General features: G+C 42.2%; 1 protein-coding gene and 1 long non-coding RNA gene across 3 annotated transcripts in view; one reads left to right on the top strand and one right to left on the bottom strand.

Annotated features, from left to right (window-relative positions):
- The window catches only part of LOC128456824 (uncharacterized), a 4,680-nt gene extending 743 nt beyond the window's left edge, over positions 1-3,937 (bottom strand). The window contains exons 1-3 of one of the 2 annotated variants that reach the window (XR_008341893.1): positions 3,832-3,937; positions 2,109-2,197; positions 1-248 (exon numbers count right to left, since the gene is read on the bottom strand). The exon at positions 1-248 is cut by the window's left edge and continues 743 nt beyond it. This is a non-coding gene — a long non-coding RNA (uncharacterized LOC128456824). Of the gene's footprint in view, positions 249-2,108; positions 2,221-3,831 lie in introns of both variants that reach the window. The other variant, XR_008341892.1, reaches the window with a different exon arrangement.
- Positions 3,938-7,627: 3,690 nt separating this feature from the next.
- The window catches only part of ubl3a (ubiquitin-like 3a), a 33,511-nt gene continuing 19,500 nt past the window's right edge, over positions 7,628-21,638 (top strand). Inside the window, exon 1 of the mRNA XM_053441190.1 lies at positions 7,628-8,320. Within this exon, the coding sequence (XP_053297165.1) occupies positions 8,294-8,320 (27 nt within the window). The 5' untranslated portion in view covers positions 7,628-8,293. The remainder of the gene's footprint in view (positions 8,321-21,638) is intronic.

The following is a 21,638-nucleotide window of genomic DNA, read 5'->3' as shown; positions in this document are numbered from 1 at the left end:
CCCAAAACACATTTGACAATCAGACAAGTGAAAATAAAGCAAAAAAAATACACATAAGCATTCCTTCATTTGTTATTTTGATAATGTTTGAGAGAACTGGTTGAGATCCGAAGGCCACAGTAAATGTGTCACACCATTTTTATTTGGTTCAAACCAGCTGGCAATTCCACGGAGGCGTCCTGGAAGAGTTCTGTCCCATCAGGATGTGGCCCTTCTCTTCTGGACCAGTGTGCAGTATTTAGTGGCCTCTAGTGGTGAGGGTACAGATAGCAACCAACTGAAACTATCTTCCTTTAGAACAGCAATGCACAACATGTGAGTTTTAATGGGGGTATTTTCATGCACACTGGCTGTATTGTAAGCATTGTACATTTTTTGTAAAACATTTTGCCTTCAAGGTCCAAACATCTTATGTGAGCAGGATCCACGAGATAAATAAACATAATCTCTCAGGATTTTAGGGTTAGTGACCTGAGTTTGACCATCTATGTCCTCACTCAGGTCAAAGCCATTGTCTCACTGTCCATTGTCTCCCACTGGGAGGAGGACGGAGGATTTGGAGCCGCTCATAAATTTAGGTTATTATGAGTAAAAATATGGCAGCTTATATTATATTATCTTCTCCGTAGAATTAGGACACAGATTTGGCACATTCATTAGTTAAATGGTTTGCCAGCTAAAATCATCAACTGATTAAAACTTAAATCTTGATTGGATATTATTAAAAAAGTTGTCTATATTAGAGAGCACCCAAAATAAGTGCACGGCAGCGATGTAGTTTCACTGGAGCGGTGAAAAATAACACCTCATTAAGACTTTCCATAAAATAATATTCTGTGAATCTTATAGTTCATTTAAATCAAATCAAATAAATGCAGTTCGTAAAAATTAAATGATTTTGTTTATTTTGTCAATTTGAATTAAACTGATATTGACTAAACTCTGTGTTGTATTTAAGATTTTATGTGAGTGCATTAATACCACCTTGTTGATTAATTTCCCAGTTTCTCTTTCAGTGATCAAGCTCGACTGCTCCGATCATTTCCTGCTCTTGTTTCTCTCTCATATCACGAGGAAGCAATCATTTCATTTGAGTTCTCCTTCGCTCTGAGTAATTTCATTAAGTAAAAAACAAAAAAAATCACTCACGTACTTTTTGGCTATTGGTGCCTAATCAAGTTTGCTTGTTTGTGTGCGTGAGTGTTGGTATACAAACAGACACATCCACTCTTGACCTTAAGGCAGTGCTTTGCAGCTGATGGAAACCACAGCAGGAAGTGAGGCGCCGCCAGCAGAGGGAACACATGTGCGACCACACCCGAAAGACAACTAACTGTCTTACTCAAAGAGTTTTAACACAATTTGTTACAAAACTATTGCTTGTATGTGTTGAACTTTCTTTTTGTCTCACTGCTGTTTCATCGAGTAGCATTAAGGGATGTTGAGGCAGAGGAAAACAAATAAAAGATTACACGCACTGTATGTCGACAGCTTTTCCCTTAAAGAACATGTTCATGTTGTAATGCAAGACTGATTCTGAGTCAGTGTGTGTGGTCCAGGTATTAATCATGTTGTGGGGACCTAAATCGCTGTTGCATTATGAAGACTTGTCTTCTTTATGTGGACAAAAAGCAAGTCCCTATAGAGTTAATTATAAAATATTAAGATGAAATCATTTTTTAAGGGTAGGTTTAGTTATAGGTCAAGATCAAGGTCAAAGTTATGTTAGGCTAGGTCAGGTTTAGATTTAGCTTTAAGTTTAGGTTTAGGTTTAAGTTTAAGTTTAGGTTTAGGTTAGGGTTCGGGTTAGGTAATGTTAGGTCAAGGTTAAGATTAAAGTTAGGGTTAAGGTTAAGGTTAAGGTTAAAGTTAAGGTTAAGATTAAGGTTAAGGTTAAGGTTAAGGTTAAGGTTAAGGTTAAGGTTAAAGTTAAGGTTAAAGTTATGGCTGGTTTAAGGTTTAGTCAGGTTTAGTTTGCTTAGGTTCAGGTTCAGGTTAAGTTAGGTTGAGGTTGAGGGTTAGGCTTAGGTTAAATTTTAATGTCAGTCACTTTAATGTCCTCTTTGTGTGTGTGGTTGTGTGTGTGTGTGTGGTTTGTGTTGACATACTAGATTTACCCTCTAGTCCGTGGCAGATTATGTTCTTGTCTTTGTTTCTTTTCATGTCCTGCAGTCGATGTTGACGAAGCTGCCATGTCCTGTCCACAAAAATACACGAAACCTAAGAACAACAACAACATGGTGACGCTTGGCCATTATGACTCAAAGCAACATGCTGGAACAAACAGCGATCCAGTGACCGGCTGAAAAACAATGTCTGCTTGAATGTTTCAAAAATACCAGGTAATCCTATTATGTGCTCGGTAGAGTGACACAAGCTCATTGAACGGAGACATAGGGAAGTAAACGACACTGACAGAATCTACCTTTCTGTTGTATCACAATATTCTGAGAATGAAAGTTAATTGAGTGGAACCGGTAACAACTGTTGCTGCCTCACAGTGTTTTGTTTTGAGCTCCACACAGAGAGGGCTCATCTAATCACAGCTATTTTGTGCCTTAATAACTGCCTGACATCCACACGGCAGCCATAATGCCAGTTGTGCACTGCTGATAACCCCGCCTCGGCCTCCACTTTATACCTGCCTAGTCACCATGAGAGAGGGAGGAATGGAAAGAGGAAGAGGTAATGTGGAGAAGGCGTACAGGGAAGCGGAGGCTGACTCAGGTACTTGGAGGGTGGCACTCCCTGTGGCTTACTCCAAAAACACAGCTGTGCGTTCACACCCTGGTGGAGCATGGCCCTGACTGTGTACTTCTGTGTGTGTGTCTGTTTGTGTGCAGACGGGTGTGGGCCAGCAATGTCTAACTGTTACTGCTGGAGCCAACAAGGTTCAAGGAGAATCATAAGAATAGACATGTGACATGATTATGCCAGGCGTAGCTCAGGAAGGTAGAAGGACCATGGTTATTCCAAACATGTGATGTGTCACAGTGACTGCTCGAGTTTTCTTTTACTGTGTTTTTTTGTCTTTTATCACATCATTTTACAGGTTTAAGCCCTCCTGATGTCACGAGTGTCTTCTTATAAACTCCTTCTGTAAGTCTCTGCAGAAAGGCAGAAGTATATGGTGCTGCATTCGTTTATGGTTATCCTCCCTTGATATTCATACAAAGCCTGACAGTCTAAATGTATGTAAAAGTTGTTGGAGTTCGCCAGTATTGGAAGCTGAGGACACTGAAAGCCCTGTTGAGTTTGATCAGAGAAAATTACATCATGTTAAATACAGTTTAGCAGCGCAACATTTGTAGATTTTGTATTTATATGAAAAGCTAACAACTTTTTACAGGTTTACTCTTCATTAGAAATTCTCCCTAACATTATAAAAATTGATTAAATCAATGTTGTAAGATGTAATACGATTTGTATGGCAGCAGTTTAAAAAATGGCAGCATGGGAGTGCAAGAAGTTCTGATTGTAACCAAGTTAATATAATTCATCTGGTCTACAGACATCATTACAATACATCAAACAGTTGTAGAGAGAGAGAGAGAGAGAGAGAGAGAGAGAGAGAGAGAGAGCGAGAGAGCACATAATTCAAACAGACAGGACCTGATATGCCCGTAAAGGTACAGTACAGAGCGAGGCCTTACGGCTAGTGTTGTGTTATGTACAGGTATTATTAATGTCGGTGTGTGAGCTTGTCAGTGGAACAGGTTGAACAGGGAATAGGATGTAAGAAGCCAGTTTGGTGTTGACGTGCTTAGTACCTCTCGGGGACATATCGTGCTCATACAAACAGCGGCAGACATAAAATACTGAATAACTCACAGGTAAACAGAGAGAACAGATAAGCATCTCAGCTCCCAGCGGCAGGTGCTTGTAGATACAAAACACAAGCACCGAACATGCACTCTATTCCCCGTCTGTGGCAGACAGATGGCAAGAACGTGAGATGATGACAAATTGTTTTCGCAGCCAAGGGGAGGAGGGTTTCAGCTGTGACAAGTAAGTGCTGCCTCAGCCCAACAAACCACCGGTTCAAAATGCTAATGTGGTAACTGGTATCTAAGATCTGGTCTCCAGCAAAAGGTCCCTCAGAAGGCTCTCAGGACAAATCCCTGAGTATATTTACCATGGAATTAGCTAGACAGGTGGGAAGATTAGAGGAGCGCCCAGTTGGATGAAGCTAAGCTCAGGCTCAGGGTGTCCCCTGGTAAGCCTGAGCCAAATCCAACTCGAGTTTAGGCTATCACCAATGAGATGGACTTGATCCGAAGAATAAAAGGCAGCTCTTTGAGGTTTGGTAACATTGTGCCCAGAGGTTGAGTCATAGAAAAGAATGGTTCATGTCAGTGACAAGACAGAACACTTTAAATCCAGAGTACAGGTGATTTACCTGTTGCTGTCCAGTGCCGCCACCAGTTGGTCTAATGATATTCGTCAGTGGGTTGTTAATAAATATATTAGAAAATGTGAAAAAATACTACCTTCATCTTACAGAGAAAAGACTCAGATCAGCTGAGAAAATGCAGAGTGGAATTCCTTGCAATCTCAGACCTAATTTGTTAGCGTGTCAACGTAATGACAAAAGACAACAAGTGGGGTCCTTACTATTGTGAACACTGCGTTAGCATGATGGACGACATCATAGCTCCCCAAAGGTGAAGCTGAATCGTCTAGATCGCCCCCTGGTTGCTGGCCGTAGCATAGTTCATAAACACTGCCTCCTTCATGTTACCAGATGGGCCATGGACCAAACTAAAAAGTAAAAATACTAAATAATCCTTTTCCCCACAGGAATGTTTCTGTCATTTTCGATAGTTCTTATCACATCAGATGAAAGCTTGTCTTGATGAAAGCTAAAATATATTGATAAGACTTTTCCTGCGGGTAGTTGAAGCAAAGAGCAGTACACACACACACACACACACACACACACACACACACACACACAAACACACACACAGACACACAAAAACACACAGTGTGCCCTGTTGTTGTACTTTGACCAAACTCAGGAAATATATAGCTCTGTTTAAAACACATTCTTGGAGCACTTATAGCAATAAAAATGTGCTGTGTTTTTAATGGCAGGATACAACAACACTTTTATTTCCCAGGTTAACTCCACCTTTCAAAGCAAGACACCCTGTGGTCCAGTCCCTGATCGCTCCCAGTCAGGGACAAATGGACACGAGGGAGCCAGAGGACAGACACTGTGGTTCCGGGGGGGGGGGGGGGGGGGGCATAATTGTTCACACCTCCTGTGAGAGAGCCAAACTGAATGGTCCTCTCAGTCTGGGCTTATGATGCAACGGCGGATCCCAGCACCAACCTTTGCGCCACAGTCTGAGCTCAAAGTCTGCTGCTGGATCCCAGAATAGCTGAAGACAAACGGTGCATGTTAATAATCTGTGGAAAACATGGGGAGACAGCGGAGGCGACGCAGCAGGACATACATCGCTGCTGTACTGAGCGTCAGTGTTTATTAATGGAGCTGTTGTAACCACCGAGTGTGCTGTGCATGTGGCAACTGTCTTGTAGTGACACTGGAAACTGAAATAGATCAAGTGTTGAGGAAGAGAAAGCGGATACAGTGCGCTGTTCAAACTCTAATCATGCCCTTTGACATTTGAAGCTCAAAGGAAGTAGTTCATGTTATTTGCTTGTCGTGGACGGTGTTTCATGTGGACACTGTTTCTGTGTGTGGTCTGAGTGCCGCAAACGGTCAAGAGGCTTCAGAGGATTAGAGTTGTTTTGTCTCTACACAAAATGTAGCACTTGTATTTGATCAGCAAACTATAAAGTGAAGCTGAGGGACTGTAGAGGTGACCTGCTGGTTCAAGTTACACAGAACTGCACCGTTGAACCAGCTTTACACACTCACACAGAAAGTTTGGTCCGATAATGATACACAAGCCTCTGGTTTCATGCGATGTCATGATGAACATTTACACAATAAAGGATCATTATAAACAACCTGATTCACATCCAGTCTCATGTGATCCCTTCATGTTGTGGCCGTCATTTTCAACTGAATTTAAAAAATAATCTATCATTTATGTTACGACTGTTTTATCAGCCAAAAAACAAAGCTATTGATACTTTCTGTCTTTTTATTATTTTATAATTTTACAATTATCAATGATCTAGAAAAATAATCAAGGGCTGAATAGATAATTCACAAATGTCCTTAATTCTTGCCCTACTTGGCTCACTGGCTGCAAATCATGCACTGACCTTAATTTTGAAAACGCAGCCAAACAAAAACACGTTCACACCTCACTGTGTTTGTGCAGACATACCTTTGTGTGTGTGTGTGTGTGTGAGTGTGTGTGTGTGTGAGTGTGTGTGTCAGACTCTCCCTTTATGGTGGGGAGATTAGGTCGTTAATCCTGTAGATCTCAGAGAAAAAGCCACTCCTGATACCACAATGGATTCACTCAGTCCACCAGGGAGAGGACAGACCTACTGCTGATAGGCATCTCGACCTCTGACAGGCAGGCAGGGCCCACACACACACTCATACAAACACAGACTCAAACACACACTCAAACACACACACTGAAGGCAGTGCACTTCACCAAGGTCAGGATATTATATTACATATGTATTGGATGCATGCTATAAATAACCCCACAACCATATTGAACCAATATCATAAAACTGACATGTATGTGTGATATGTAGTATGTAGACTCACTTTACATGTGGTATATTTATAAAACCAGTACTTCTCCACCACAATGCAGTGTATTGTGGGGGAAAATACCATTGTTTCAGACTCTTCACTCTTTATGACACCACATGAATTTTTGAAGAATGATTGACTAATTTAATGATTTAGTCATTGGAGGATCAAGGATGAGCAGACTTGTTGCGTTTTCTTCTCTGATCGCAGACCGCACCTAATGGACTAATTGTCTCCATTTGTGACTGTAAAATTTAACAGTACACAGTTCCATTTTAAATATTGCTGTGAATACCAGAAAACTTCGGAATAAGTTACATCCAGCTCAGCAGTTTTACAGCCAAAATTAGGTTCACCCAAATGTGTAAATGCACTCATTATCTTCTCACTACTGTGCCGATGGAGGGGTGGATGAAGTGTTTGAGTCCACAAAACACTGTTCGAGTCTAAACTGTGCTGCAGCCAAATCAAATCCAATTTAAGTATATCGTAACTGATTCTTTAAATGTCAATGTCCACTGTGATCCATCTGTAAAAGCGGCTCCAGAGAATGACACTTGGATGACACCACAGGAGCCCCATGGAAGCATTTCATGAATTTTTTACATTGCTATTTTCTTTACATTTGATGAGTCGGTCACCATTAACTTCAATTGTATTGGATTTGGCTGCAACACTGGGAACCCCTGAGACTCCAGAAGGGTTTTATGTACTCAAACACTTCACCCACCCATTCCTCAGCATAGTGGTGAGCAGATAAAGAGGGAAATCATAATTCACCATATATTCCTGTTCTTATATTTGATTCCACATCAGATATGGACATTTTGTGTCTGTAGTAAAGTTGGAATGAAAACGAGTGGTTTTATCTTGAAAAGTAAAACGCCACCGGAAGCTGCTGGCTGGAGTTCCGGTGTGAGGCAGCTAGCTTGCGGGTGGCGTAGCGGCAGCGAGGTGACAGCTGAACGGGAGGTGGAGGAGCAGCATCGCGGTCCGGAGCCTCGACAACACTCGCTACTAAACTCCCGGTTTTAAAGAGCCGCACCGACCCGTTGCACCGTGAGACGCCTTCCTCCAACCACCGGGGGCCGGGTGTGACTCCACCAGCGGATATAAACGCATATAAACTTCCTTTTTTTCCACCGAGCGAACAGGGACCGTGTCCGGATGTGCCAGCCGTGTCGGGTGTTTCGCATGGCGCAGCCACCTTTTTCCTGAAGCGGGGTATCCTTCGTGTTCGCAGGGGTCGGAGGAGGCCCTCGGGTCGGCAGCTTATCCCACTATCGCCTCTCGTAGACGTCCGCATTTACCGATTTGAGGGAGGAAAAAATAAAACGATTTAACGACATGATTGAGCAATAAGAAGAAGAAGAAGAGGAAGAAGAAGACGCACGTCCTGACTGACCCAGAGAGAGAGAGAGAGAGAAGAAGAAGTCGTCTCTGTGTTTTTGTTTCCTTCCTTTCAAATCAACGTCGTGCGCTTCCAGTGGCTGTTTCCTGGGAGGAGGAGGACACAGGGAATAATCGTACCCTTGTGCATGAGTGTGTGCGCCTGTGAGTGTGTGTGAACCCCCTCCGAGGACCGGGTCAACCTTCGAGATGACGGGCAGCACCCCAGCGGACATGGTGAGATCATCTCCCGTCACTTTTCCAACACTTTAAACCGCTGAAATCCAATTTGTTCCCACGGGGTTTTGAGTAAAAACAGCGGATGAGTTATCTCCTCAGTCGATGCTGTGATCTCTCCACAGGGTTGTTATGGAAGTGAATATGAACTTGTATATCCCCAAAGTGGAGTTTGTGGATCCAAAACCTGAAATATCTGGTGCATATGAATGCTATACATCCTTAATATACTGTCATAGGCTCCCATTGAGCTCCATAGGGTCTGGAACTCTATTAACAGGCTCAATAATCCATCATATTGATCGTCAACTCTCCATTCATGTCTCTGAGTCACGTGGTTGTTGTGTGGAATTGATTTACATTCACAAAGTGGGAACAAAGATAAAGTATATATTAATATCAAAGTCAAAAGTCAGTCAACTTTATTGTCAATTCTTCCACATGTACAGGAAATAGACAGTCTTCTGGTGTAAACATGTAAGTAGACAGAACATATTTAAGTATACAACTTAAAAAGTACTCAAACATACTACACAGTACGACATAGTATACAGCTATAAGGCATTCGGCGGATAAGATGAGAGTAATTCTCCTGGGTGAAGGTTGTGGCTTTATACTCATCTTTATGGGCAGGGACACATACTGGGACACATACTGGGACACATACTGGGACACATGGATCCTCCACAGAGAAAATACAAAATTGACAAATGAGAAACTTCTTGAGTAAGAAATACATAAATAAGAATACAAACAGAATTTAGAATAAGTATGATAAAAATAGAATACTCTATCTTCATGCTATAAAATTTAAATATTATCCACAAGGCAGTTTTTCTAATGGGCAATATAAAGATTAAAGTTGTGTAGTTGCACAGTTTGTCCCAATTCAGTAGATCATTAATGTATTAAACCTCGTCACTGTGTTTACTCAATTCATAAGCAATATATCGATATATATTGAGGAACTCTGTTATATTGCTTTTGTGGAAATTATTAATATTGTTTTAGTGCTCAGCCCCACTTGAGTTATCTAAAAAGTCCAAGTTACCTCATGACAATGATAAAAATATGACAAAAAAATGGAAAAGCCTATTTTCTTCACCAATGTTGAAATGATATTGATTATTCAAAAGTAAAAGTAAACAGCCTGAGTTCCCTTCTTTCAAATCCAGCATTCCTCTCACATCCGTGTGCTGAGCTCTTATCAAACCGGGGCTTTGTCTGCTGTGTATTTTATGTTTGACATTTAGTGAAAACCTCCAGCATCATAGGAAGCAGAGCCGGGAAAGAGACTGGCGTTAAGGAGGAGGCGAGGTGCTGCTTTGCTGGCTCTGAGTGTGCAGTGACTGATAATTGCAGTGCTGCTACCACCTCATTATGTCCCACCTAGTGGTGCTTTAAAACAGGAGGCTGAACTGCAACCTTTAACTCTGCACATCAACAGGAATTATTTTACCAGCCTACCCCGACGAGCAGTTATCCTCATATGACTTATTTCCTTGTTCCTCGTGTGCTTCCCTTTATGAACTCTCATCATAAATGTTTATGTTGGCCTCTCGTGGGTAAGCTATTCCCCAAATTAAAAGGCATATAAAATTAATTTAGCCCGGTTTACCCAGTCGTAGAGGTAATATTTCCCCTCTGTCAGTTTTATTCATGTCCTCTTGGCTGCCAGTGTGTGTTGGCTCTAAGAATACCTCCAGGTGTATGTATAGAAAGGATAATCCACATAATGGGCCCCTCCAAGCACAGATCAGCTGTCCCAGCTGTGCCTGTACTCCTGCATGTCCGAGTTTAGCTGATCCCCTGAACAGTAGGTCCATTATGATGTCGGGAAGCTGCGATGTAATGCAGCGAGGAAGTTGGAGGTGTGCCGGCCTCCATAAGTGTGTAGATGTGGTGCGGTCAAAGCTAAAGCATCTAAGTATAGCACATAGCAAGAAACCTCCATGGATTATGAACATAATCATGAGCTAAATCTTTCATTTTCTGATCTGTTATGACTGGTCTATAAATCCTCCTCCTAAAGAACATTCATAAAAGGTCTTGTGTTATGTCACCATCTGTGTGAGTGTGAGAGACGTCATGTGAACTTCCTCCACAGCCGTCTGGTTGCGTCGACAAGGGATGGGTTCCAGTATTTTGGATCTAGAAGTCAAAAGGACAGCTTCAAAATGTAATATTTGCAGGAGCTTATGTCCAAATGTCTTGCATCCAACATTTGACGTCCAAAATACGAATTTCAGGCATATTTAATATTTTTAAAGGCTGAATGCTCAGCCTGACAGGGTTGCACCATATTCTGTGACCCGTAAGATACTGTGACCTCTAGCAGTGCACCAATGCATTTCTTCTGGGGTGATGCAAGTTGCTAATCATGGTAATTTATATTTATTGTTTTTTAAAGATATATATTTGGTGGTTTTAACCATGCAATATGCTCTGTGCAATGTGTTCTTTTTAACTTATTATTTAGCACTCCTATTTTCATTGAATTTTGTAAAATTCAATGAGAACAAAGGCTTTTTGTTCTATTTATATTCTAATAAGCGCAGCGTGCTCAATGTCAGCGATTGATTTAATTTGAATTCTCTGAAGGATGAAGTAGAATCAAGTTATTAATTATTTTCCTCGCGTCCTTTTTACTTAAGCTTCTTTGACCTCTGCAGCTGCAGCACGGCCCCCTGGTGAGCGGCAAAATGAGTCAGGAGGGCTCTAATGAATGGCTCAGATCGGTGACAAAATGTGTGGTGAAAAATCCCTGAAACGCTTTCACACAGCAGAAGGACCATGGCTTCGCTTTGATAGTCAATTTCCTACTTTCAATTGGTGTAAATCTATGTTCCAATTCACTCTCCGCTTCAAGACCGAATTGAAATGATACAGATTGGTCTATGGAGGATTTCTTTATAGAGTCACCAGCTTGTCCTGACTGAACTTTGAGCCGTGTGCATAGCTAGCTCCATAGCTTCGTCACAGGCGCGCACTGAATCCTGGGATAGATCAGCAAGAGAGGAGGACTCGTTTGACACCAGTGTTTGAAGGAACCTTCGAAATGGGATTGCCTTTAAATGTATTCTAACCCTAACCCCCCCGAGGGATTGTGGCCCCTAAATCTAGACACAACTAGACTCATGTTTGTTGTGTAATCAGGCCCCAAATCCGGACTTCTTTTTCTTCTTCTCTTTTTAAACAAAACATGTGAGATTGATTTCGCTGCTTTGATGACTGATGTTTTTATTCTTAGCCGGAGCTGCTGTCTTCAGGCTTACGTTATTATCATGCGTGCAGCGGAAACATAAAAGGTCAAATCCTGCACACGAGTAAGACGTTTTCAGCCTATGTAAATCTTCAGAGCAATTGCTTCCCTTTGTGGTTTTGCTCAGTCTATACATCAAGCTAGCTTTTTAAGTTCCCCGAGGAAATCAGAGGAAATATCAGCTATCTGCGTTTAACTCATCCTGTGTGGTGGACAATCATCAGCAGATGATTTCAACCACACCGCCACCACCAGCCCTCCTCCCCATCCCCTCTCCGTCTGCGGAAAGAGGAGTAAGTGTATGCACACACACTTAAAAAGGCTGTATGGAGTGGGAGTGGGGAGTAGGAGGAGAGGAGATTGCTGGTGCCAAACATCGTGGCTGAATGAATCTGAGAGAAAGAATGGGAGAAGGAATAGTCGTGGCCCTCGAGAATGGAGGATGGGATTTTTTTCTCCTCCAGAGTGAAGGATGGGGAGGGGGCAAATTACCTCGCCCCAGGCAGATCTCAGAACTGCTGACAGGGTGGAAATGGTCCCCCTGGCAACAGAGAAATGCTCGGATCTGAAGTCTGGATGCCTGTGTGTGTGTGTGTGTGTGTGTGTGTGTGTGTGTGTGTGTGTGTGTTGAGGGACTGGGTCAAGGTGCACTGCAGGTATGTGTGTGTTTGAAACAATGAGCAGATGAGAATAAAGCCCCTCATTTCAGATACAAACCTGCTGTATGAATATACTCCAGACGGGAGTGAGAGTCCCACGGAGCAGGGAGTGAATGTCAAACATCAGCGATATGTCCCAGCACAGCACAGCAGACGGGACAAGGACATCCAGGTCGACACAGAGAGAAGGACATGACTCACACTTCCTTCCAGGGCTTTACAAGTGGGATTAGTTTAATAGTGCCGCATAATAATGCATAATAATATACACAAGCGACTGTCACTGTCAGTTTGGGAGCACAGACTTTATCGCTCATGTACACTTAAGCGTCAGGTATCTTTTCAAAGGTTGAAGGAAGGTTTGATGTGTTTCTGATTCCCTGCACAGCAGATCTCACTCTGCCGTTTATCCAGCTTTAGAAATGTAAACCGTTTCCAAATCGCTGTTGTGTTAAATCCCTTCATCACGACTTTCTCACCTAACCTTTACATGTCTGTACATCAATAGCATCTTTCGTTATCAGAAAGTGGTAACAACATGACTGTGAGGCTCCTCAGCTCAACTCTGTATGTATTAATTTGAGTTGTTGGTAGTGATCCTGAAACCAGCAAATAGCTCGAACCATTGAATCTTTGGTATTTATGCTTAAAAAATGACAAACAATTAATCAAAATTATTACAATTAGTTTTCTATCATCCAACGAAGCGATTAATTGAGTAGTTAGTTCAATATCTATTTATCAACTCTTAAGAATACTAGATTTTTGTTTTCCCATAAAAGCGAGTTATCTCTGCTACTCTGTGTGTGGCTTAGTCTAATTTCAGTGGTTTTAAAAGCAGTTTATAGTTCATTCCCACATTGTTAAGAATCTCTTTTCGGGCACAGGCACACACACACACACACACACACACACACACACACACACACACACACACACACACACACACACACATTCACTGACAGAGACACACACAAAGGAGTCAAAGGTTGGTGTCAGAGGTCGCTGGTGTGTGGGTCACAGATGAAATAAACAATGGCGGGGGAATCCTTACTGCTGAAAACAGCAGTCCCCGTCCCTCTTCCCACTCGAGCTGAGCTCAGCATGTGTGACACCGAGTGGCCGGAGACAGCGAGCGGGTCCGCGGGTGCGTCCTCCAGCCTCGGGCAGGAGCTGCCAACAGGGCTTTGATTGACACATTTCGGAGGGAGAAGGAACACTATTGAATCCCCACAGGGCCTGTTGGATGAAGCACGCTGGTGAATAAGTGTGTGTGTTACCGGTGCAATGTGTTGCTGGCATGAGTCACGGATCAGGATTACATCATGGGTTGATGTATTGACTCTGACATTGTCACATGCAGGCCTTCGGAAGCGCCACGGAAAGTTTCGACCGGAGCTCTGAAGGCGCAGGGGCCGTGTTCGATATTCATCTCAAGCCTTTCAGGAAAGCGACGACTCGAAGTTCAAACACAGGTTGTGTAATACAACAGCTGCTTGACTGATGATGACTACTCAGTTGTTCATAGGGTTAATAATACGAATACTAACAAATATAAAAGGTTACTCATTGCCTTTAGACAAACTGTATGCTACATCCACCAGGCAAGGAAAACAGTAACCTTTATTTGTAGTCTACCCGGATCATATTAGTGTAAGCAGACTTTATAAAGGGCTTCATTGTGGTTCTATCGACAACTGAGGCTGAATAGTTCTATTTATATTGGTAAATGGAAAACGGATTTAAATTTGCCTAGTGAAATTTGTGTTTCCAGTCTGTGTGGTGACATTTCTGCTGGTTTGTGAGTGGGGTTGTTTGTGTGGTATATATTTCCATTGACAGTAACTGATATTAGCAAAGCTGTCGTCAGTCCTCCGTGACTGTGAAGCGTTAATTTAGATGTATTGATGTATGTCTGCAATAGCAACCGGAAGTCCTATTGAAAGCCTCTCATCCATTGATTGCTTATGTAACTGTTTGTTTGGTTTTGTTTGACTGTGTGTTTGTCATTGGTGCGTGTGTCTTTGCTTGTGTATCCTGTGTGCTGCACAGATTAAACTGTACACACCTGTCAGCACTGCCATGCTTTCTCTTCTCCATCTTTCATGTTCACTCCAGCTGAGTTATATATTCATGGTGCGACCTGTATCTGCGCGTTTCATATTGGAGTCATACAATATAATGGGGTTTGTTGAGCTTGTATCACATTTCCACATCCAATAAATGTCCAGTTATCATCTCAGCGAAGGAGGTTATCTTTTCATCAGCGTTTGTCAGATTATGCAAAAACGACTCAACAGATTTCCATTAAAATCGTGCCGAGGGGCGGAGCATGACCTAAGAAAGATCTCATTAAAGTTTTTTGCAGATCCAGGTCAGGGCGCGAATCCAGGGATCTTTTTTATAACTGTCTTTAACACAGTGAGATAGGGTGTTAGCCTCTCTCCAAGAACCCTTCCAGTAAAAGCTACACAGTATTTACATGCATTATATGTTCTGCTTGTGCAAGGATTGCAATCATAGTAGAGCAAGGCTACAATAAAGTTTTTATATACAGTTAAACCCGGTTTCTTCTGCTTTTGTGTGAACCAAAGAAAAGTGGTGTTGGTGAAGAATGTGGTTGGGTGAAAAATAAGTCATTTTACAGCGGGCATGTTATGCTGACGCTCAGAGGCCGAGCATGCGGGTTGGTTTAAAGTTAGCTCGAGCTAAAATAAAGATTAAAAAAGTCCCAAAATTCTAGTTTTCCTGTTTTCTGGAGGCTTCCACGCGCCAAATCCTCTGAAGGCCTCATTTAAAATCTGTCTGTTGGAGTCATGAAGATGTCTCAACCAAACTGTTGACTCACCTTGGAGCAAGCTAACTGTGTCTGTGTGACCATGTTGGGATAAGGGCTTATTCTGCTGGAAATTCCCCCTCTTTTCAGCCGTCAGTTCAGCAGTCATTGTTGGCAGGTATGGCTGTGCTCAGGCTGAGGAATGTGTTGAACTACTTCACTGTTTTAGGGGTTGGGGTGTTGGGGGGGTTGGCGGGGCTCCCATGGTCCCAGTTCAAGGGGAAACTTCTGGTCTGGCTGATCTCTCTTGAAAGTGAATGGGCACTGGTTGTGTCTGGAGTCGTAGGAGCAGCGATGGCGGCATAATGTTCCCCATGTCCACAGCCGCAAGGCCCATTGCAGACACAGAAGTATTCAGGACAGACGTACAGGGAGGGTACTGTTCAGCTTTGATGCCGAGTGTTACAGAGTCAGAGCTCGACATAAATGAGTAGGTGTGAGTGTGAGTAATGTGCAGGCTGTCAGATGGAGCTAGCACAACAAAGTAATCCTAACTTCCCTCTGTGCGCCTGCAGCCATTCTCAAAGATACGTGTGAGTGTGTTCGTATTTTGTCTACGTGTGCATGGTATTCCATAGAGAAACTGGCTCGAGAACAACCTGTTCTTCCAGTTGAGAGTGACGTGTTTGCTGTCTGCTTTGCAAATGGAGTAACACCCACTCCGGCTCACCTTTGCTTCAGATACCAGCACAAACTGAGCTGCACACAAAGGCCATTCTATTCTGGCATTTGGCACAGATACATTAAGTCCCTTGTGTCCTTCTGTTAAAACTGACCTGCCAGCCAAAAGTCAGTGATAAACATTTAACTCTTAAATGATGTATTTCCTAAAGGATTTATCTCCAATACAATTTTATTTTCCTCCTGAAACACACTATGCTTGTGTGTAAGTGTTGAATGTTCACTTCTTCGCAGGTCACACCAAAGTCAACACACCCAAAAAGGATATGAAAAACATGACTCTGGTGTCCTCCACAGTTACACCCATATCACTACAATTGAATTTGAAAACACAACACTGTTGCTACGGTTCCTGCCCTCTGTACTTCCCTGGAGGTTTTGAGCGCCAACAACCGACGACTTTGGAAATGTTGTAGAAACAAAATGTCACAGTCATCCGCCTTCGCTTTCCGATTGGCTCTTATCAGACTTGACTCAAAACATTGCCAAATCTTACGGTCATTAACAGTTCCACTTCGTCATCGGGCCAAGGAAAGAAACCTCTGCTCTAACTAAATGAAAAGTAGACAATCTGCTTCCTGTGCCCAGTCTACCTGCATTGTCGTGTGATATGTATTTTCAGGTTTGCACGTATTTCTTGGCTAAAATAATGTTAAAATCAATAAATATAGCCCAAAGATATATAGCTGCCTTTAAAAGTGCTTGGAAATTTCCCGATTGGACAGAGATTATTTCTAAACACAGAGCTAAGACGCTGGTGTGGAAAATACAGTTTTATTAGTAAAGCTGTAGCCTATCCTCCTATAAATCAAAGGATACCGTGGTCTGACTGATTTAAAGAACCGAAAAGCGGAAGAGAAACCTGAACTGTCAGGATTAAGATAAAAAGCCAAATCAAATTCTCAGTTTACTGCACTATACTAAGAAAAGTTTTCTTTCTGGAATCTGCCAGTAGCCTTTTCTCATTTGTTTGATTTTCTTGTCAACTGAGGCAGCTGTGTAGCATGACATCACCATTTGTGTTATCAAATATTCTTCTCAGACTTTGTCATTCAGCAGCGTGAACTCATGTAAATCATGACTGCAACCAGTGAGTCGCTCAGCTTCCAGTTTACGTGCTCCTTTTAGATAACAGGTTTCTAATGGAAATTCTGAACTAATAATGTTCCCAGTCGTTTCGCTAAGTGCATGTAGTGTATCCGTCTCAGTTTTTCACCAGGCTTTAATTGCACTGACGAACTCTGGCATCTTGATATCGTCTCTTGTCTTATAATTGGCATTCAAAGGATGTTACGGGAAGGGGAACTTTGCATAAAGCTGCAGAATATGGCTTCAATTTTCCTTTCCATATAATTTAAATAGATATAAAACAAAAGCACTCAAGTGAAAGAAAACACACACTCTCTTCTCTGTATGTCTAAATATTCAGTAGAAACAGAGTGTGTGTGTGTGTGTGTTTGTGTGTGTGTGTGTGTGTGTGGGGGGGGTTGTTTGACTAGCTCAATAAAAGGAGTCTTTCAGCTGCACTGGAAACAATTTCCAGCCGAGGGGACATTTATATTAAAGCCTTGCCTTGCCAGCATAGACTCAGTGTGTGTGTGAAAGTGTGTGTGCGTGTGTGCGCGCATCAGAGCAGCCAGCCATCAAGAGTCGACAGTCCCTCTTCCTGATGCATTTTGGGAACAGGCTGCCATTTCTAAATCAGTGCTTAAGTCTGTGCAGATATCTGAACGACTTGTGCCAGCCCAGACAGTCAGTTCATCAGACAGACAATATTTACTGAGGGAATTAGAAGGTCAGTGTTGAGACTCTTAGGGTCCCAGACGCGACACACATGATCCGCAGAGCAGTCCTCCAGAGGTCAAGCCTCATCAGCCGGATGTTCCAGCAGGATCAGCCAGCCTCACCCTCAGGCCTTTAACACAGACTTTTACTCTGCTGTGGCTGGCAAAGAGAAAATATCAGATTTTCATGGTTGGTGTTCTCGTTGTTACTCTCTCGTAGTGGTTGTGGATCAGAGGGGGCTCAATTAATTATTGTTTACATAATCAAATAATCAGCTACTCTTTTGGTTTGTCGACTGATTTTTTCCCGTCTTTCAAATATTGGTAAAGTAATGAAATCAGATGACATACCAATCTGCCGTCTCAAAACATGTGTGTCATATCTAAAGTCTTCATCCTCAGCTGGCAGCTCAAGCCAGCTTCAATATCATGGCTTTTAGTGGTTTTCCACTATGTGCACACTATAGACTGAGGTAATCTTTCTCCTGTCGTTCGACTCTGTGAACATACCAAGACGAACTCCTGTGTGTTGGACCGTGATAGTGATCCTAATGCCGCAGCAGCGTAAAAGCTCATGTAGAGCGGGATGATCAAACATGCATTGTGTACTTGATAGTATTTGAGTTTTTCGACTGTAACGGCAAGCTGGAAAATAAATTTGTGGGAAATTTTGTTGAGAGGTTGTCGGGATAACAGAGGAAAGCGTAACAAGGAGATGGATGGTTAAGAAGCCAATTAGCCTTTTCTTGGCAGCTTCTCTTCTCTTATGAGGCTGAGATCACCGAGGAGTTAAAGATATATTGCGATGATAAGGGAAGTGTATCTCTCTAATTGTGTGTGTGTGTGTGTGTGTGTGTGTGTGTGTGTGTGTGTGTGTGTGTGTGTGTGTGTGTGTGTGTGTGTGTGTGTGTGTGTGTGTGTGTGTGTGTGTGTGTGTGTGTGTGTGTGTGTGTGTGTGTGTGTGTGTGTGTGTGTGTGTGTGTGTGTGTGTGTGTGGGGCAAGCATGGCGAGGGTATATTTGGCCTTCATGCTGTCCTGCACAAATTTTTCAGTGCATGTTGGACGCTACGGATCACACTGTCTATGAATGTCCCTAATGATCCCAGCAGGGTTTGCGCATTTGTGTGTTCTCATCAGAATGAGCGAGCAGTAATGAAGCAGTGGACCTTGGACTGGAATGATTTAGGGGTTTTCATCTGTTTTTCCTCTGTTTCATGTAATGAGGAAGCTTTGGTTTATCTGAGGGGAAGCAGGAGAACTTACTTACGCAGAGGACATCAGATATTGACCTTTGATTGAATTCTTTTCTTTTTTTTATCATTTGACTATAGTTAACAAAAGCAGCAGTCTTTCCCTGGCTCTGTATCAGTAGCAGTAATCTAGGCTAGTGGGTTTGAAAGCTCGCTTCTTTGTGCGTGAGTAAGGCTGGCATATTTTGGCTAAGTTTAGCTGACTTCCATTTAGCTTGGCACGTATTCGCTCAGTCAGCTGATCGGAGTATAATTACAGTTCATAGTACAGTGTGATTTAAGGCTCTCAAGAACCAGTAAGGCAGCCAGATAGCGGGTACTGTAATCCTTTCTTATGTTTAATCTAAAGGGTCTCAGTGTTGAATAAACAGGGTCGTATCTGTGAAGCCAAAGTGTGCTTCATTTTCAAAGCGGTCTTAACCTTTTTAATCCTGGCAAACATCTTAATTATGTTCATGTAACTGGCAGCCCCCTAAACAACAGCCCCCTCCCCCCACAGTGTAACTGGCTTCCTGCGCTGTCTCCACAGTGAGGCTGCCTTTTTCCTGTCGCGCACAACACAAACAAGCAGTGGCGGCATCAGATCTCCAGCAGACGACAATCGAAAGAAACAGACAACAAAACAATGAGAAAAACGGCTTGAGATGCAGGCCTTACATGCTGCAAACACAAACACTAATATGTTTTTTTACCGTTTTAAAAATAAAGTGATCACCGTCCAGACTTCTTAATCTCTATGCTAACTCACCTGAGAACACATATCACAACCCTAGCCATACACTGTGCTGATGTTAACAGTCAGTGGCTTAGTTACAGAAATACTACCAACCAGAAAACACAATGGGGAAAGTTTTTTAAAATCTTGGGCTGACAATAAAGTGGAATTCTTTGCAACGATTGGCGTTCATCGGGGAAGGTGGAGTTGTGAATGACAAGAACCGATCAGGAAGTGAATGTGGATGACTGCATCATCATTTCCAAATTTCTTCTATCCATCCAGATTGCAACACAGCTCCGCAGTTTCCAAAATAAAAACCGGGTCCAGCAGCGTTTACAAACTCTGGAGTAGTGTGGACACCAGGCGTTAATGTAAAAAAACAGTGATGCATTTTCAAAACTAAAACATAGTAGAGTGGATGGAGCCAGCAGTTTGTGTCGGTTGATAATGTAGAACCTTCACTTTGATGTGAATCTATGACGTTGCCTAGTCTCCATTCAGACTGCTAGAACAAGGGAATTCTGCGGGCTTGCCAGTCTCACGCTCTAATTACTGAATCCATAGTGTTGCAGTCATGTAACGTGTGGACCAATTAGTAGTTATGGCTACAACAAACTCTTATACAAGAGCACAAAAAGCCTTTAAATTAACGTAAGAGCTGAGTCTTAACGTACAGTGACAATAAAGGATGTTGAATTATCATGAAGGATGCACAATGTTGCTTAACAAGACTCAGTGCTAGTTGTATTATTGTAACTGTGTCTGATGTGTGTGAATATTCTAGGCGCAAACTGCCAGGCGACTCTAGATGCAAATTTGGTTTAAGAACGTGATTGTGTTTGTTATGTTCAGTATTTCACTTGCATGTAAACCCGCAGCTATTCCTGTCTTTGCATGCAGCTTCATTGCCGAAAAGGCCCAAGAAAACGCAATGTGTGCGCACGTTCATGTGTGCGAGTATGTGTGTGTGGTAATAATACCCCTGGTTGTTTCTGTCAAGTGCCATCTGGTAAATTCCAGCACAGAGGACGTTTTAGTTTGCCAGCAGTCTCTATCTGTGTGCCTCTCTCTCTCTCTCTCTCTCTCTCTCTCTCTCTCTCTCTCTCTCTCTCTCTCTCTCTCTCTCTCTCTCTCTCTCTCTCTCTCTCTCTCTCTCACTTGCCCCCTCTCTCTCTCATACACACACATGTAGACACACAGTTATTCTCCTTCACACACGGTATCATGTCAGCTGTGACTGCAGGGCAATGCTCTTTTCTAAAGGAGAAAGAGAAATGCTCTAGCTGCCATTCCTCCTCTCTCTCTCTCTCTCTCTCTCTCTCTCTCTCTCTCTCTCTCGCTTACTCTTATATTCCATCATCAGTTTATTCTGTGAATTAAGACGTTATATCATCTGAGGAAAGAAGAAACTGTAACAGTAGCTATTGTTTTTGGATCCTCAATATGAGCTTTATTGTGCAGTTTATCGTTTATGATCGGAAAACATCCACAATAACAACATGTTAGAAACTGAGGAGCAGAATCTTTTTTACCCGACAACCATGCACTGTGACATAATCGTTTTCTGGACTCAAACAGCAACACATGGTCAGACACTTTGTAATTTATCTTTCTATTTACCCTCCACAAAAATGAGGCCACATTTTTTTAACCAGCAGTAATAAACATTGATAATAAATATTATATTACAGGTTTGTTGACTTACTTTTATCTCCCTGCATCTTCCTCCATCAAACTTTTAACAGCAAATTCCTGCACAAACAGAGAATAGTCAGCTAATTACTATTGGTTTTATAGCTGCAGGTGATTATTTTATGATTTTATTATGGATTCGTAATTTAAACTAATGATGAAAAATGTAATCAAAAGGTTTGTGACAAAAATGTTGTGACAAAAACACAAATCCCATAAAATTGAATAAATTGAATAATTCACCAGTAATGCAGCATTTTGCTTCTCAAATATCTTAAATGATTCAAATTTAGCTTCTGTTGATTAAAGTTAATCAAATAATCATTTCAACTCTACTTTGTTTTGAAAGTCGCAGGGGCCAGCTGTAAATGTAAAAAACGCCTGACATCAATTAATCTGTAAAGAAGTCATAAATTTCAGTTTCCTCTTGTAGAT

The sequence above is a fragment of the Pleuronectes platessa genome, chromosome 15 (genome assembly GCF_947347685.1).
Source record: "Pleuronectes platessa chromosome 15, fPlePla1.1, whole genome shotgun sequence".
Classification (NCBI taxonomy): Eukaryota; Metazoa; Chordata; class Actinopteri; order Pleuronectiformes; family Pleuronectidae; genus Pleuronectes; species Pleuronectes platessa.
Note: the sequence above shows the minus strand (reverse complement) of the source record. Positions and strands in the feature narration are given on the sequence as shown.